Below are 14,982 nucleotides of genomic sequence, written 5' to 3'. Positions count from 1 at the left end.
ACGAGGTGTCCTGGCATGATTTTGATGGTTGGAATTTTTTTAGAATGGGCAGAAATGATGAGCTGTGCAGAAAATGCTGCTCATTAAGTCTTTTTAAAAATTTGCCCTCTTTTCAATGGAACTTTCGCCCAATATTTGGGTTGGGAGAGTGCACCAGGGTAGGGTTGGGACATGGCACACATGCTGCAGCAGGCATGCAGCCCCCTTTCTATGAGCACTAGAGCTAAATCATCACAGCATCTCCGCAGCATCCGAACATCAGATAACAGTGCACATAGGGGCCTTGTGCATGCTCGGAAAGGAGTAGCGGCACCAAGCGATGATGACACGAGCCGTAACTCATTATCCATGACTCAGCCGAGCTTTCACATGGCTGGTCAGTGCACTGCCAAGGATATATAGATATTTTCTTGTACTGGCTGTGATTTTTTCCCTCCTCAGCTTAAACCTCAATTTTCAGGTTTTATGGCAGTGTTGGCACTTTGCGAGAAATGAGTGTGTTTTGTGTTGCAGTTCTGACACTCGCTCTCTAATCGGTTCACCATCACGGCTCTAGAGTAACACTTCCCTGTACTTCCTGGCTTTGTGCCAGTTTGCAAACGTAGCTGCCTCCCAGAAACAAACCTTTTCCCTTGCTGGAGTCCTTGCCACCACCCCATGTACAGGATTTGCCCAGGCTGGAGAGGGTTGGCTCTCCTACAGCGAGACACACAGGGGGCATCTGCATGGGCACCTGAGCCAGGAAAGGAGGCAACTGGGGATAGTTTCCTACGGGAGCATATGCATACATCTGCCTGGGGAGGTTTCTTGGCTGGGTGTTGGGAATGCCTTTGTCCCACACCTGTTGTGGGGAGAGAGAACAGTGGGGCTTATTGACATCAAGCAAAAACATTCTTTACAGAGGATCTCCAAGTGGAACGTGACTTCAACATTTCAGTATATGCAGTGTATCAAGACAGCACCAGTGAGCCCTGCACCCTCCAGAGTAAGTACAGTGGATGTGAGTGGGGACTTGGTATATGGTATGGTGGACTCACCCCCCTGACTTCCTCAAAACCTGAGGATGAGGATTCATTACAGAAAGTGTGGTGCACTCCTGCTTTGTATACTTGCCCACAGTATCCATAGAAGATTCAAGAGCCATAGTAACCTTTTTATGAATGCATGGCCACTGAGTGTGCATATCTCAAACAACAAATAAGGCCCTTGTTCACATACAGAGAGTAGAGTGGACAATGTGCATGTGCAAACTAAGTTCTCCTTTGGGAAAGACTTCCATTAGTGAAGCCAATAACACTTCTCCATCAGGTAATATGTTGGGCTCTTACATAAAAGAGGCTCAGAGTGAGCTCTGTGTGGCAGGCAGAAAATGAGCAGGTGCAGCTTTACCAAACTTAAATGCATAAACATGCAGTTAACTGCCTAGGCTTGATAACATCAGCCAAAGATATTAAATATTTCACAAAATCTTGTAGGAAATGTATTCCTGAGATTGCTTGTACAAACCTCTCATTAAATGTATAAAATGAAATAAGAAATTGAGAAAATGATGTTTCAATTGCTCTGATGATTTATCCCCACTCCTTTTAGGGTCTAGGCATTCCATAATTGTGATAGAATTTTCTGTGGTCCCTGAAGCCAAAACCAGGAATCTGTGATCCCTGAAGCATTTCATTTAAAAATTCTAGTAACTGGATCACTTTTCATCCACCTATCTAGCTTTCTGTTGTTCATTTTCTTAAGTGTTATGATGTTGTGAACTGTCACTGATTTTTCATTAATCCAAGCACAAAAGACATTTTGGCCCTATGAGATTATGGAAATACAGGGAGAACTAATATATTATTTGGGACTTCTAAGAATGACTGTCAAACAAATCTATATGCTGCTGGTGTTACTTTTTTGGTTAGAAAAGGAAAAAAGCAAAAGGACTTTCTGGACTCTCTCCTGCTTTCTCTTTTGAAATGCTACACAAGAAATGGCACACTCCTGGTATGTGCTTTCTGAGGGATGTTTCCTATTGCTTCATGGCAAGGCTGAACCAACTGCTGTAAATCCACAAATCAAGGGAATATAACTGAATAAAATGGACATGATCCAGAGTGAGGTACATGCACTTGTCCTGACTATTATAGACTATGTTCTGGGCAGGCTTGTGGCCTTTTGATATGGTGGCAGCTTAAGTAAATTTATTTGTTTCAGTGATTATTTGGCTAAATTTACATGAATTGTTATATAAATAAAACAATTGATCAGAGGTTAAATGATAAGTTCATAGTCTGAAAACAAGCATTAATTAACTCTGGAAATTTGAATGTACTGTAACCCAACACGGATATTGTGGCTGAAGTTGGGCAGACATCCACCCCAAAAGCAGTAATGCTAAAGGCTATGTTGTCTGGATCATACAGCTATAAGGAAGGTACAGTTCCCCAGGGAAGAAACCATAGTGCACCTGTAGAGCACATTCTCTACATGCAAAACGTTTTTGGTTCACCAGAATCTCCAGGGAACTCCCAAGAGATCTATTGCCAGTCAAAGTACACCAGCCTTCCCCACCCTAGTACTCTCCTGATGTTTTGTACTACAATTACCACTTTTCCTGACCATCAATCTTCATACCTGGGGCTACAGCCTCTAACATCTAGGGAGTACTAGGTTGGGAAAGGTCAATATAGACAATATAGGACTAGTGGTCTGACTTATTTTAAGGCTGCTTTCTATGATCCTTGTGTGCTAGAGTTGCAGTTTTGCACCATCACAGGCTTTGATATTTTGACTTTTTCTGCATAGGTTAGGTATAAGCAGCTGTAGGTAACAAAGAGAATAAAAATGGCAAGATGGTGAGATGTCTTTTTAGAAAACTTGCTTTTGATAAAATAGTTTCAGTAAAAATGCAGGAAAACAGATCCAAGGGAAAGAGCATGAACTGAAACAGTGCTTCATTTGTTGTATGTCACAGTGGAAATGGTTTTCATTTTTGTTTCTTTTTTTCCCACTCATTCTCTGTATAGAATTGGTGAAAAAAAATGAAGCTAGACAGACTGAAAATATCTCTACAGCTACCAACGGTAGGAAAGGGGTGGTTGGGTTTTCCAAAGGAGAGGGTTTTCTGTTTGGTTTTCTAAACCAACTAGTGATGACATCTTAGAGTGGTTGGAACTGACTGTAGTAGTTGATGATGTGATCCTAGGGGGATGAACGTTCAGGGGATTTTCACACATCAAAGATCTGACCCAAAGTCAAGTCATTCATATACTGGAGACATCCAGAGCTGATTTTATAATATAAATTGTGTTTGTTCTTGTTTTAAAATTTTCGGTTCAATGGCCAATACTGTATAATACAGAGGAAACTTCATGCATGCAAAACAACATGGATATTGAGTAGCAGTCTTTTATTTTTACTCATGAGCATGCCCGTAAAGTCCACAAATGCCAACTTGCTGCATTTTTCATGGATCATCAGATTGGCATGAAGAGGTCAACTCAAAACATGATGAATTCACTGTGTCGGGTTTGTATGTCACAACAAGCAGCTCTGAAAAGAACAACCCAACAACAAGCCATGGATTCTCAGTGTGGCTTGTACATAGAAAACCACTCACAATAAAAAAGTGCTGTAAGTTTGGACTTCATGAGAAGCTACCCTGAAACAGCTCAGTGTGACAACTCAGTGTCATGTAATTTTATTTACTTTTTTTTTTTATTTATATCCTGCCTTTTTCCTACAAAGGGCTCAAGGCAGCTTACATCATTCACCTCCTCCATCTTATCCCCACAACAACAACCCTGTGAGGTAGGCTGGGCTGAGAGTCTGTGACTGGCCCAAAGTCACCCAGTTGGCTCCATGGCTGAGTGGGGACTAGAACTCAGATCGTCTGAGTCCCAGTCCCATTCTCTTAACCACTACAGCACACTGGCTCTGGTAATCAGGCACATTTGATTTCCAATGGGGAAACCCCTAAAACTGAGGCAATGAATTAGAAAGAAGCTGAAAGGAAACATTAAGAGCAATTTCATGGCACATTTAAAACCACTATACTAGAATCCCAGACTGTGTGGGTACTTCCAGACAAGGCCTTTGTTGTGTTATTATGCAGCTACATTCACAGACTTTTATAATGAGTCCAGACCACATGGTTTCAGTTTTTGGCCCTCCTATATTTTTCCACTGCTTCTTTTGCCTTTTTTCTTTGGAAAACGAAGTCCATTAAAAGGAAAAAGACAGCACTGGTGCACAATGCCCTTTGATTGGTTAATGTAACTAGCCCTGTTTCTGGAAGCATTCTAGTGGACAGATTTGGGATTTTTGAGAACAGGAGTTGCTTTAATGGGTGTAGAATACTCAAACAGGGGTTCCCAAACTGGGGTGTCCACACCCCCAGGGGGTGCGAGATGGCATTTCAGGGAGTGCAAGAAAGAAGAAGGCTGCACTGTGATTCACCGAAAGTTTGCAAAGCTTTTCTTCAAAAGTTATCCCAGTAATAAAATTCTTTATTATTCTGCTTGTGCTTAGATTTAGTCAGTGCTTTTTTTGTAAAAAAAAAAAAAAAAGGTGCCGGAATTCATGTCGCCGGCAGTAAGTGTGCAACCACACACTCCAATCCCAAGCCGAACAGCAGAGCAGCATCCCAAGCCAAGAGCAGCCCTCACTATCTCACTATCAGATAGCAGACACAAAAGCAGCCTGCAGGCACTATGTTAATGATGTTTGCTGCTGATCTGCTACGATTCAAAATCACGTCGTAAAATCCTTTGGAAAAAACGGTGCCGGAACGCTGTTCCGGTGCATTCTATGACAAAAAAAGCCCTGTATTTAGTTATCTTTTGTCAATCAAGATGAAATCTAGGACTCATCTGAATCCTCAGGCAGACTTGCAGATTGCAATCAAAAAGAAAGTTCCACATTTTGACAAAATCGTAAATGAGAAGCAAGAACAAGGAAGTCATTGAACTTGATGTTCACAATTGGGACTGATTTTACTGTTTTCTAATTGCTCAAGTTATATTTAAGTTTTATGCGCTGAGTTAAAAGCTTATTTTTTTAGCTCAATTTGTCCACCCACAGTAGTGTATGTGGTTCAAAAATTAGAAATTTGACTTCCTCATCTTCAAATGTGATGTTAGTTTTGTAGGGTCTACAAGCATAAATCAAACATTTTCTAGGGCACAGAAAAGGTTGGGAACCTCTGTCCTAAAGGATAGGATTTGGGTTGAAGGTTAGAAAAAATATTTTGATTGTAAGAACTATTCAGCTATTTTTATGCATTTATTCTATTTATATCCTACATTTTCCCTGCAAGGAGCTCAAGACAGCTTAACTTTTGCTAAGAACAGTATATAAAAGCTATGAATGAATGATCCTTTTTTTCTTCATTTTATCTTTACAACAACCCTGTGAGGTAGGTTAGACTGAGAGTCAGTGACTGGTACAAAGCCCATCAATGAATTTTATGACCAAATGAAGATTAGAACCTGGATCACCTGGTGTCCCAGTCCAACACACTAATCACTGCACCACACAGTGGAGTCAATTTTCTTGAATTCTTCAAGTGGAGGGTGGGTTGCAATATGTTGGGGATGATTCTAATTCTGCATTTCTTGGAGAAGCTGGGGGGTTATGCTAGATCATGGGTCCTCGAACTACGGCCCGCAGGTCAGATCCGTACACAGAAAGAAAGGAAGGATGGACAGACAGATGGACAGAAAAGAAACTTGACAGTTTGGAAACCATCCCTCAGTGCCTCAGTTTGACCATACAGTGGCTGATGTGGCAGAATGTGAATGGCTGTTAGTAAGCACAAGGCAGTCCATTCCTACAGTTCTGATGTAACTGCATTTTAAAAATTGGGCAAAAGCAAGAATCAAGCAATAATGTTATACAGATTAGCATCACAAGCAACCCACCAAGTGTCATAATGTACAGGCATGTGATGCCCACACCAAGTCAGTGGTGTACTAAATTTTGAAAGGCAGCAGTATATGCACAAATACATGTCAAACAGTAGTCATACATGACATGAAGATACATTATACATTCTGAGTGCAGACTTCCGCTCCTGCAGTGGGACTTCCCTTTCTTCTTTTTCTGTACACCCACCAAAGCTGGTCCAGCTGGTTCCTTAATGTTTTGGAGCAGATTTGGGAGATAGAAGCTACAGTGAGAGGTAGAAAGCATTGTATGGACAGATTGGCACCATTTAATATAACTGACAATTCTCAATATATCTGGATCGATATGACTGCAATTCTAATCATAATTACCTGGGACCAAGCTCTGCAAAATTCAGTGTTGCTAAGTTAGGGCCACATAAGATTAGCTTGTGAATTACATTAAGTTTTATCAAAAGTTCTTCAACTATCTGAAACCTCTAGCTTTTAATGAGAAACACAAAAACTATTGCTAAAGAGTGCTACCACTTAAACTACTAGAATGAAACAGGAACAAAAGAACCATTCAGTCTTTGCTTAATTATTTTCCAGACGTTTTGATTTTCTGTAAGGTTTTTCACAAACAATAACAAAACAGGGCAGGCTTATTACTTCATTCATCTGCTAGAACCAGGAGGGCCTGCATCTCACCATTGCACTCCAGCAGATGTTGTCACTGTTCCTGATCCAAAAAGAGACCCTAGAGCTGTACTTCCTCACATCCCCCCTCTGCACATTCCCCCTCACTGCCCTGGTTTTGGCCCAGATTCCATTAATGGGATGTAAAATGAAAATGCTGATCACTGTTTTTTCCTCTCTTTTAAAGGTGATGTTGATACAGATGTTGGAGTGCTCTTGGGGATTAGCTTTGGAGTGGCCTGTTTCTCTGTATTTACTTTGGCTTTGGCTGCTAAGAAAGCATGCAGGAAAAGGTAACGATTGGAGTATTTTCTCAGATTTTTCCCCACTTGTCTCCTTCACTGTCTCAGGGACATGGACACTTAATTTTAATGAGACTTGCTTACTGTAGTATTGGTGAAAAATGGTCCTTAGCTTTCATATCTGAAAACTCTTGGTTTGTAACTGATAACAGACAGATCCATCCATCCCCACCACTGTGCTGATTGGCATATCTGCATCAGGCAACAGAGTGGGAAGCTAATTTCACCGCCCTCCCACAGCCACCCTTGCCAGGAGGATGTCTGGAGAGCAGGGCCATCCCTTCTGGAGCAAGGCAGCAATAGGCAGAGCTTTCAAGAGCAACCTGCTGTCTATAAACCAGCTGCTGCCTCTTACTGGGGGCAGTGGCTGCCATTCGCCCACCTGCCCACTTGGCCGGCCAGCCAGATGACCTGCCCAGACATTCCTGCCATGAGCCCCACCTGCAGGGCTTCCATAAATGGTTGCCGTAACTGCTGGGGACCCTTTAGCTGAGGCTCAGGGCAAGAGTGGCTGGACAACCAGGCAGGTGCAAGTAGCCAATGGTGCCAGATGGGTGAAAGCAGTGGCAATGATACCACACATGAAGCAGTAAGGCATGATATGATGGCAGAACTGCATCTTCAAGTGTGGGTTACCACCAGGCACCTGGAAAGTAGGCTATAGAATGACTTTGTGCAGACAAATAATGAGCAAGAAGATGGTGCTGATCCTTTTCTCCACTTATCCCCTTATAGTATCTTCATCACCAGAGGCTCACCATTCCTTCACCCCTGTATGCTTGAGGTGGAGGACTCCTATTGCTTCTGATTAGAAGGCATTATGCACTTCTATTTTCCATTGGACCTTAACTGATTATTTGTGGTATGAAAACTGACTGAATAAAAAGTAGAAAAACACTAGGGGATTGCAAAACACAATACCCCACACCTAAAGGTTGTGTGTGAGGTTTTGTTGAACTGTGGGTTGTCGCTGAAACATGGATTATTGTGTGGTCTGAACCCAGCCATGATTGATTGATTGTACTTGTATGCTACCCCATTAGCCATAACACTCTCTGGGCAGCTCACAACATATTAAAGAACAATCAAACAATACAATACAATTCACAATGAGGAGAAAGTGGAAGGTCAATTGACTTGGGAAGGTCTGTGGCGAAAAACTTACAAGCAAAAGAGAGGTTCAGCACCCCTGCCTGCCAGATGCTCTTCACCCTTCCACCCTTCACATGTGCTTATTGGTGACCTGCATGCAATGACACGGGCCTATGGCCACCATGTGCAGTTCTGCCATCAGCCTTGACTGAAAACCCCATAAGTGTTTTCCTCCATAATGAGTGTCAAAAAGTAAAAAAATGCAATTAATATGATGTGCTTCTTCTTCTTTTTAAAGAGTTAAAGCAGTGTTTAGTTCAGTAAAACCAGCATGGCTTTTTGAAGATTATCCTAAACTGCAGAACAGCAATGTGATCAGATCACTTCAGGTAACTTCCCAGATAAACTTTCTGCTTGTTCAATGTATTTTAAGAAACTGGAGGGGATGAAGGCTATATTTGCTCCATTTGTACTCCACCATTGCTACAAAGAGCCCTACACAGAATCCATACTCCTCTTCCTTTCTAATTTAAGCTGAGTGTCACCCAGTCACCCCAGTGGCTGACTTGGGACTAATCCAGCACTCTAACTGCAACACCACACTGGTTTTCAAGGTTCCTCACATCTGTACAAATCAGAATGTGACATGCTTAAAAACTGTGCATGTATGTTTGTGATATATTCACATTATATTATTGACCCATTTGGCTGTTAATTCTACATTGCAGTTCTCTGCATGCTAAGACTGAATTTTTACAGGCCTTCCTTATATCCCCCTGCTTTCCCCTTGACACTTGTCCTGCTTAATTTCTCATCCAGAAGATCCCAAACATCACTCTTCCCTCCCACGCACATTCTGAGCAACCGTCCCTCATGTGAAAGGATTAGATAAAATGTTTCCATTGGCACTAATAGGGTTTTTTTTTTTTTATCAAAACCTGCTAGCCATTCTTTCTGAAAGGGTTCAGTCCAGGCATACTGAAGAAGGAACTAGATGTGCCTGCCCTTCCCAAAGTCTGTATTCCAGGCTATCATTTGTAAGGATGTTTCACAATGGAGAATTCCTAGCCCTAACGTTCAGAAGGCATTGGGCAGCTTTATAAATGTTGTCCAGTAAGTAAAAATAGATAAAATAAAATAAAATAAAATAAAACAAAATGGAGGAACTGGGAAAGCATGGAAGGGTTATGAGTCAAAGTTGATGTCATCTGCCTCCCATAAATGATGAGCGACAATGGTGTAATGAAAGCCAGTTTGAAGCATTCCATTGAGTTAGAAGAAAACCTAATCCATGCTACATATCAAATGAGCATCTAGTTTGGCACTTGAAAAGCATACAAAGCCAAACCTATGCTTGACTGCACACCAAGCTCTTAACCTTCCACTTTACAGAGATGCCTCATTCACTGAGTTCATGGGGACTTTTTGCAACACTGTCAAAGTTTTTCCTCATGTTTTCCAAACATTTTCATTGGGTGTCTTGTCTTGTCTTGTCTTTGGTGAGGGTGAGGAAAGTCAGCCATTAAGTTTAAAATAATGACAAATGGGAACAACATTTATTTAATTATTAGATTTATATCCTGCCTTTTTGTAACAAAGAACTCAGGGCAGCTTACATCACTCTCCTCCTGCTGCTTATACCTTACACCCACAACAACAACCCTGTGAGGTGGGTTGGGCTGAGAGTCTGTGTCTGGCCCAAATTCACCCAGTTGGTTCCATGGCTGAGCAGGGACAAGAACCCAGACCACCTGAGTCCCATTCCTGCTCTCTTAACCACTACACCAGAAAGTCTTGTGTATGGCTGAAAATTCACTATATTGCACCTATGCCACAGTGCTACTTTGTGGTTGGTTAACAGGATATACAGAAAAGCAGAGAAAGACCCTTGTAAAGGATGCACGTTTCCTCCTGCAATTAGAATGGAAGAAGCAGCCTCAGAAAACTAATGGGTTAAATCCCTCATGTAGAAAAATCCATGTGGTTTTCTTTCCTGTTTTTTCCTTTCACAAACTTTCACTATGTTCCATTACCCAGCCACAAAGGGGCAGTGCAGCAGAATGGAACTGTAAACATATTCAGGCTGTTCCTAGCATGATTCCCTGAGGCTTTCCTCAATCAATCAATCCAAAAAAAAAAAAAAAAAAAAGGAAATTGTTGCAAAGCACAGGAGGAAAGACCTTGGAAGACGATGGCATTGGCTGGGTTCACATGTCACAACAAGCAATCCTGCATGATTTCCACAGTGTGCATTTTGTCTCTAGGTGCCTGACAGGTGGTTAAGCGATTTCCACAGTCTCCACTGTCTTTTCTCCGTTAGCATGAGAAAAGCACTGTTAGCATGCATCCCATCAGCCTCCATGCCTGAACCGCAGTCCCATGTTGGAGAGCTGGAGCAACTCCTATAGCAACTGCCACTCATTCCAGGAGACTCTGTGATGGCACAATGGGAAGCATGATGCCAGGTTTGGACAAGCAGAGAAACCCATGCTGAAACACTACAGTGGTGTTCAGACAACACGACAAACAATCCTGTGCAAGAAACCATGATGGCTTGTCATGTTATGGAACCCACTCATTGTGTGAAGCACCTACAAACTGTAGTGAGTGCAAAATCATTAGCACACAATAATACCTTGCGTAGAGAAGTCCTGTATGGCACCACAGAAGCTAGAGCTGTCTGAATGGACCTACTATTACTAGCATGTAAGTCCCATAGTCCGCCTGTGTTTCACAGTTGTTGTTCCCTTACATTTAATTGTGACTCACAAAAGGTAGCTCTTATGTGATTAAGGGTGCAGTCCTATTCATGTTTAGATAGAAGACTAGCTGGGGAATGCTGGGAGTAATAAGACTTCTTTTGCTTAACCGTGCATAGGATTGTTCCCTAGATAACCAGCTCTATTAGTTGCTTAGTTAAAGCAAAAAGGTAAAATAGAGCTTACAAAAAACAAGGAAGAAATCCCGACCTCTGTAGATTGTAGCCTTCCATGCTGAGGCTGTGAAAAAGAAGGGACTTTTAGAGCCAGCACTGAAATAAGCATTGATTTGGGAAGAGCCCACAGCTCAGAGGTTAGGACACACTTTCCCTGCAGGAGGCCCATTCAATACTAGCATCTTCAGACAAAAGGATCCAGGTGGCAAGTGACTTGTTGGAATCCTGGTGACCTGCTGCTACTCAGAGTATATAGGATTGGTTTCGATGGACGGATAGTCTGACCAGATAAAATGCAATTTTCTAGGCTTGCTTTTACCTGAACATCATACTTAACATTCAGAAATTACTACATAAAATTGCCTTTAAAACCATGGCTTGGATGCAGAGTAGCCCTTCCAGAAACAGAGGGCCCGTTCTGTTCACAGAAAGGACTCAGATCCAGGAGAGGCTCTTGATGTCAGCATCCAGCTTGGGGTGACAATTGCTGGGTCCCTTTGGCCCAAGGAGGCCTAGCACAGCTGTGGTGAGCTGGCTTTTGTATTGCTGCTGCTCTATCTATCTGCTGTTTGAGCCATCACAAGCTCCTGCCACTCAGTGCTCCTAGTTCACAGGGGATCATAGCAGTTAGATAATGATAGAACCTGGTCTTAAAGTTCTTGTGCCCAGCTGTAAGGTACAGAACTAACATGTCTCCCCACCTCTCCAGCCATCATGACAAGCTTTAAAACCAGTTCAATATTCCTGGTATGTTAGAACAACAACAAACCTGTGCCAGCCCTGAGGAGGGGAGGGGACGGGAGGGGAGAGAGCTCTTCCGATTCTCTCTCCCCAACAGCTATTCACCCCAACTCTCTGACTGCTCTGAAAAATCCTATAACCACTTCCTTCTGTGAGGGGAATATTCCCTGAAAGGAACCCCACTCACTCTGTCTTTGTTACACAGTTTCTCTGCTATTTAGTTTCACTCTTAGTCCCTCTGTGCAGCAGCTGTTCTTCCTGCCAGACTTACTTTCAAATCTAGCTCTTTCCCCTCCCTTTCCACCACCACCTGCACTCACCCACCCACACAGGGAGGCCCCCTAGTAGCAGAACACAGATGACTAATGTATAAATCCAACTGCTTACTTACCAATACTTTTAACTAGATTTGGTCTACATGCATTGCACAGAATTTGCCTGAAATTCCATATTTCTTATTTGTAAGTATTTATGCATGTACACACACACGTGTGTGTGCATGTGCATGTGCGTGCATGCGTGCATAACGTTATTAACACACATTTAAAAGCTAATGTAGTGTCTAGGCCAGGGGTCACAACCCGTGGCTCCGGAGCCGCACGTGGCTCTTGAACCCCTCTGCTGCGGCTCCGTCGCTCAAAACACACGCTGGCACAGCCGTTGATCTGCTCAAAGCTCCGCTCAGGAAGGCAGCGCTAGCTAGTTAAGTAAATCAGCTAGTTAAGTAAATCGCTACATTCCTCCACAATTCACAGCACTTGACTGTTTATCTGCTAATCAGTCACTAAACACACCTATATCTCTGGCACAGCCACCGATCTGCAGATCCCCACGGATTTACTGAGCTCCCCCCCACACCTCCCATAGGCCAACCATGGATAAATTGAAGAAAAGAAAAGTTTCTGAAGAAAACCAAACGTTTAATGATATGTGGGTAGATTACTTTGCTTTTACTGCTGACGAATTTCTGGGGTTTGCTGTTTAATGAATGCAGCCCTTTAGCACTGACTTTGACTCTTCAGGAAGCTGTTCTCCTAGCCAAAATATATGAAAGGAGTCCTACTAGTTTATAATGTAAGATTAAAAATAGCAGTTTTTAGTGACTGAACAAGAGCTACAGCTAAATCATAATGAAGATATACATAGCATTAAGGTAAAAAACGGTATATGCAGCGTTATCTTCATTTTAGATGTCAAAAGGGTTTTGCGGCTCCCGGTGCTTTCTTTTGTGTGGGAAACGGGTCCAAATGACTCTTTGAGTGTTAAAAGTTGCCGTTCCCTTGTCTAGGCTGTTGTTTTAGATTAGAAACTGAATGGAGAAGTGCTGCCTCCCCTTTTCTTCATTTATTGCATTAAAACTCCAGTTCTTGAATCATCAACATGTTTCATAATTGTTTCCCAGGGAAAAAATAGTTCTGCAGCCCACGATGCTGCTCCTCTATTTGCGGATTATGCAGATGCTGTAGTAACTGAAGTGGAGGAGATCATGGTACACAAACAACATAAAACTTTGGATGATGAAAAGGAAACCAGGGAAGACATTTCTTTGAAAGTTAATTTCCCAGAAGACACGGCTGTCGGCAATTCAGACATGCCGGAGGAAAATGGCTACAAGCCTCAGGTTTTCAACAAGACATTCCAAGGAAGTGTATTCAATGGTGGGCTTGACATACATTCTCAAAACCCAGGTGTAAAATCAACTTTGCCCATGAATAGTTTTGTAAGAGATTACACAAATCCCATGATTGCTTTATGCCCTGTTGCTGGAACTGATGAAAATATGTTTTTAGTTGAGAAAATCAGTCTTGTTTTGAACAACAGTAGAAATGAACAGAACAATATGGTCAGCTCAGCAGTTGAAGAATCAGATACACCAATGGCAAACCAATGGAAGTCTCTGCTTTCAGGTGAAGATATTCAAGAACAGACTTTAATACCAGATGAAATGCTTTCTGGCTTAAAAGCTGTGAATTATGGAGGTTCTCCCAATGTGATGGGTTATTTTACTCAGAACACTGCAAAATGATTTTATTATGAGGACTGGAGGAGCACTGGATGCACATTATCTTGTGATTATGTTATATAACACTGGTTTTACTCTCAAGCAGAATAACTCAGTGACCTTGATATTCTCAGTCTGCTGTCTTGAATGAAAGTAAACATATCTACAGCAGCAATTGAACTATTAATCCCTCATGCCCATTCATTCTTTCATAAACCCCTGCCATCATGGGAATGGCCAGAAACTATGGGTCTTATAGTCCAAAACAACTGGAAAGCACTATGTTGTCAACATGTAAAGCAATTGATATATTGAAGTAAAGGAGCTGGAGGAAACCAGAAGGCCATCTAGTCAGGCCTCTCTGAGAAAGGCAAAAGAATTGATTATATAAACCCATGAGATATAAACCTGTATAGACCTACATGGAAGCACCACATGGTAAACCCAGAAAACTGATGTATTGTAGGACGTACCTGTGGAGAAAATAACTCTAGATAATCCAAGTGAAGAAGCCAAAGCAAATATTTCATAAAGCCTTCAATATCTCAGTGTCACTATCAGTTTGGCTGCAGGAGGAAAAGACCCAAATTAAGATGTTCAGCCAGCTGAATGTTGCCAAAATCCAGCCATGGAGGAACGTTTATTCAGGCCCACTGCTACATCCCATAATATCCTGTCTTCAGTTGCATCAGTCTTTAATCCCTCAAGGAAGTTTGCAAAGCAGGAAGAGGGGATACTATTTTTGTGTTTTTCTGTTGTACGACTACTTCTCACATCACTGAATTATATCAGACAGATGCCTTTTCTACCAGCATCAGTGGACATCTTGAAGGGGTGACGTGATGCAGACTTTTCCCCACTTTCATCAGTATAGTGAAAGTCAAGCACAAGGAGGCAAATTTGCATTGTACCATACAGGTCTGTGGAGCAACCAAACTTAGAATGCTGTGTACAGTTCTGGATACCACACCTCAGAAAAAGGATTATAGAAATGAAAAAGAGGAAGAAAGGATACCAAACTGATCAGGGGGCAGGAACAACACCTCTGTGAGGAAAAGTCATGACACTTAGGATTATTTAGCTTTAGAAAAGGAAATGGGAGGAAGAAATATTTGAGGTGCAAAGAAAGTAGATGAAGGCTTTTTGCCCTCACTCCAGGCACTCTTGCAGGAAACTGACCATAGAAACACAGAAACAGAGCGAGTCAGAAGGGGCATCTGGGAGAAAGAAATCTCCCATAATTACTGTGTCCCTCCCCCGAGATATCCTTTGAATCTGGTCTGGGCCATCTGGATCCATTTCAGTTTCAGGCACAGTTGTGGGATTGAAATTGCCTTG

General features: G+C 42.2%; 1 protein-coding gene across 1 annotated transcript in view; it reads left to right on the top strand.

Annotated features, from left to right (window-relative positions):
- Positions 1-13,668, top strand: part of LOC123028859 (interleukin-23 receptor-like) — a 56,667-nt gene extending 42,999 nt beyond the window's left edge. Inside the window, exons 11-15 of the mRNA XM_044441158.1 lie at positions 902-985; positions 3,015-3,071; positions 6,760-6,865; positions 8,265-8,355; positions 13,045-13,668. Coding sequence (XP_044297093.1) covers positions 902-985; positions 3,015-3,071; positions 6,760-6,865; positions 8,265-8,355; positions 13,045-13,668 — 962 coding nt within the window. The remainder of the gene's footprint in view (positions 1-901; positions 986-3,014; positions 3,072-6,759; positions 6,866-8,264; positions 8,356-13,044) is intronic.
- Positions 13,669-14,982: the final 1,314 nt, after the last annotated feature.

The sequence above is a fragment of the Varanus komodoensis genome, unplaced genomic scaffold (assembly GCF_004798865.1).
Source record: "Varanus komodoensis strain SLA01 unplaced genomic scaffold, ASM479886v1 scaffold1, whole genome shotgun sequence".
Lineage (NCBI taxonomy): Eukaryota > Metazoa > Chordata > Lepidosauria > Squamata > Varanidae > Varanus > Varanus komodoensis.
This window is presented reverse-complemented; position numbering and strand designations above follow the sequence as displayed.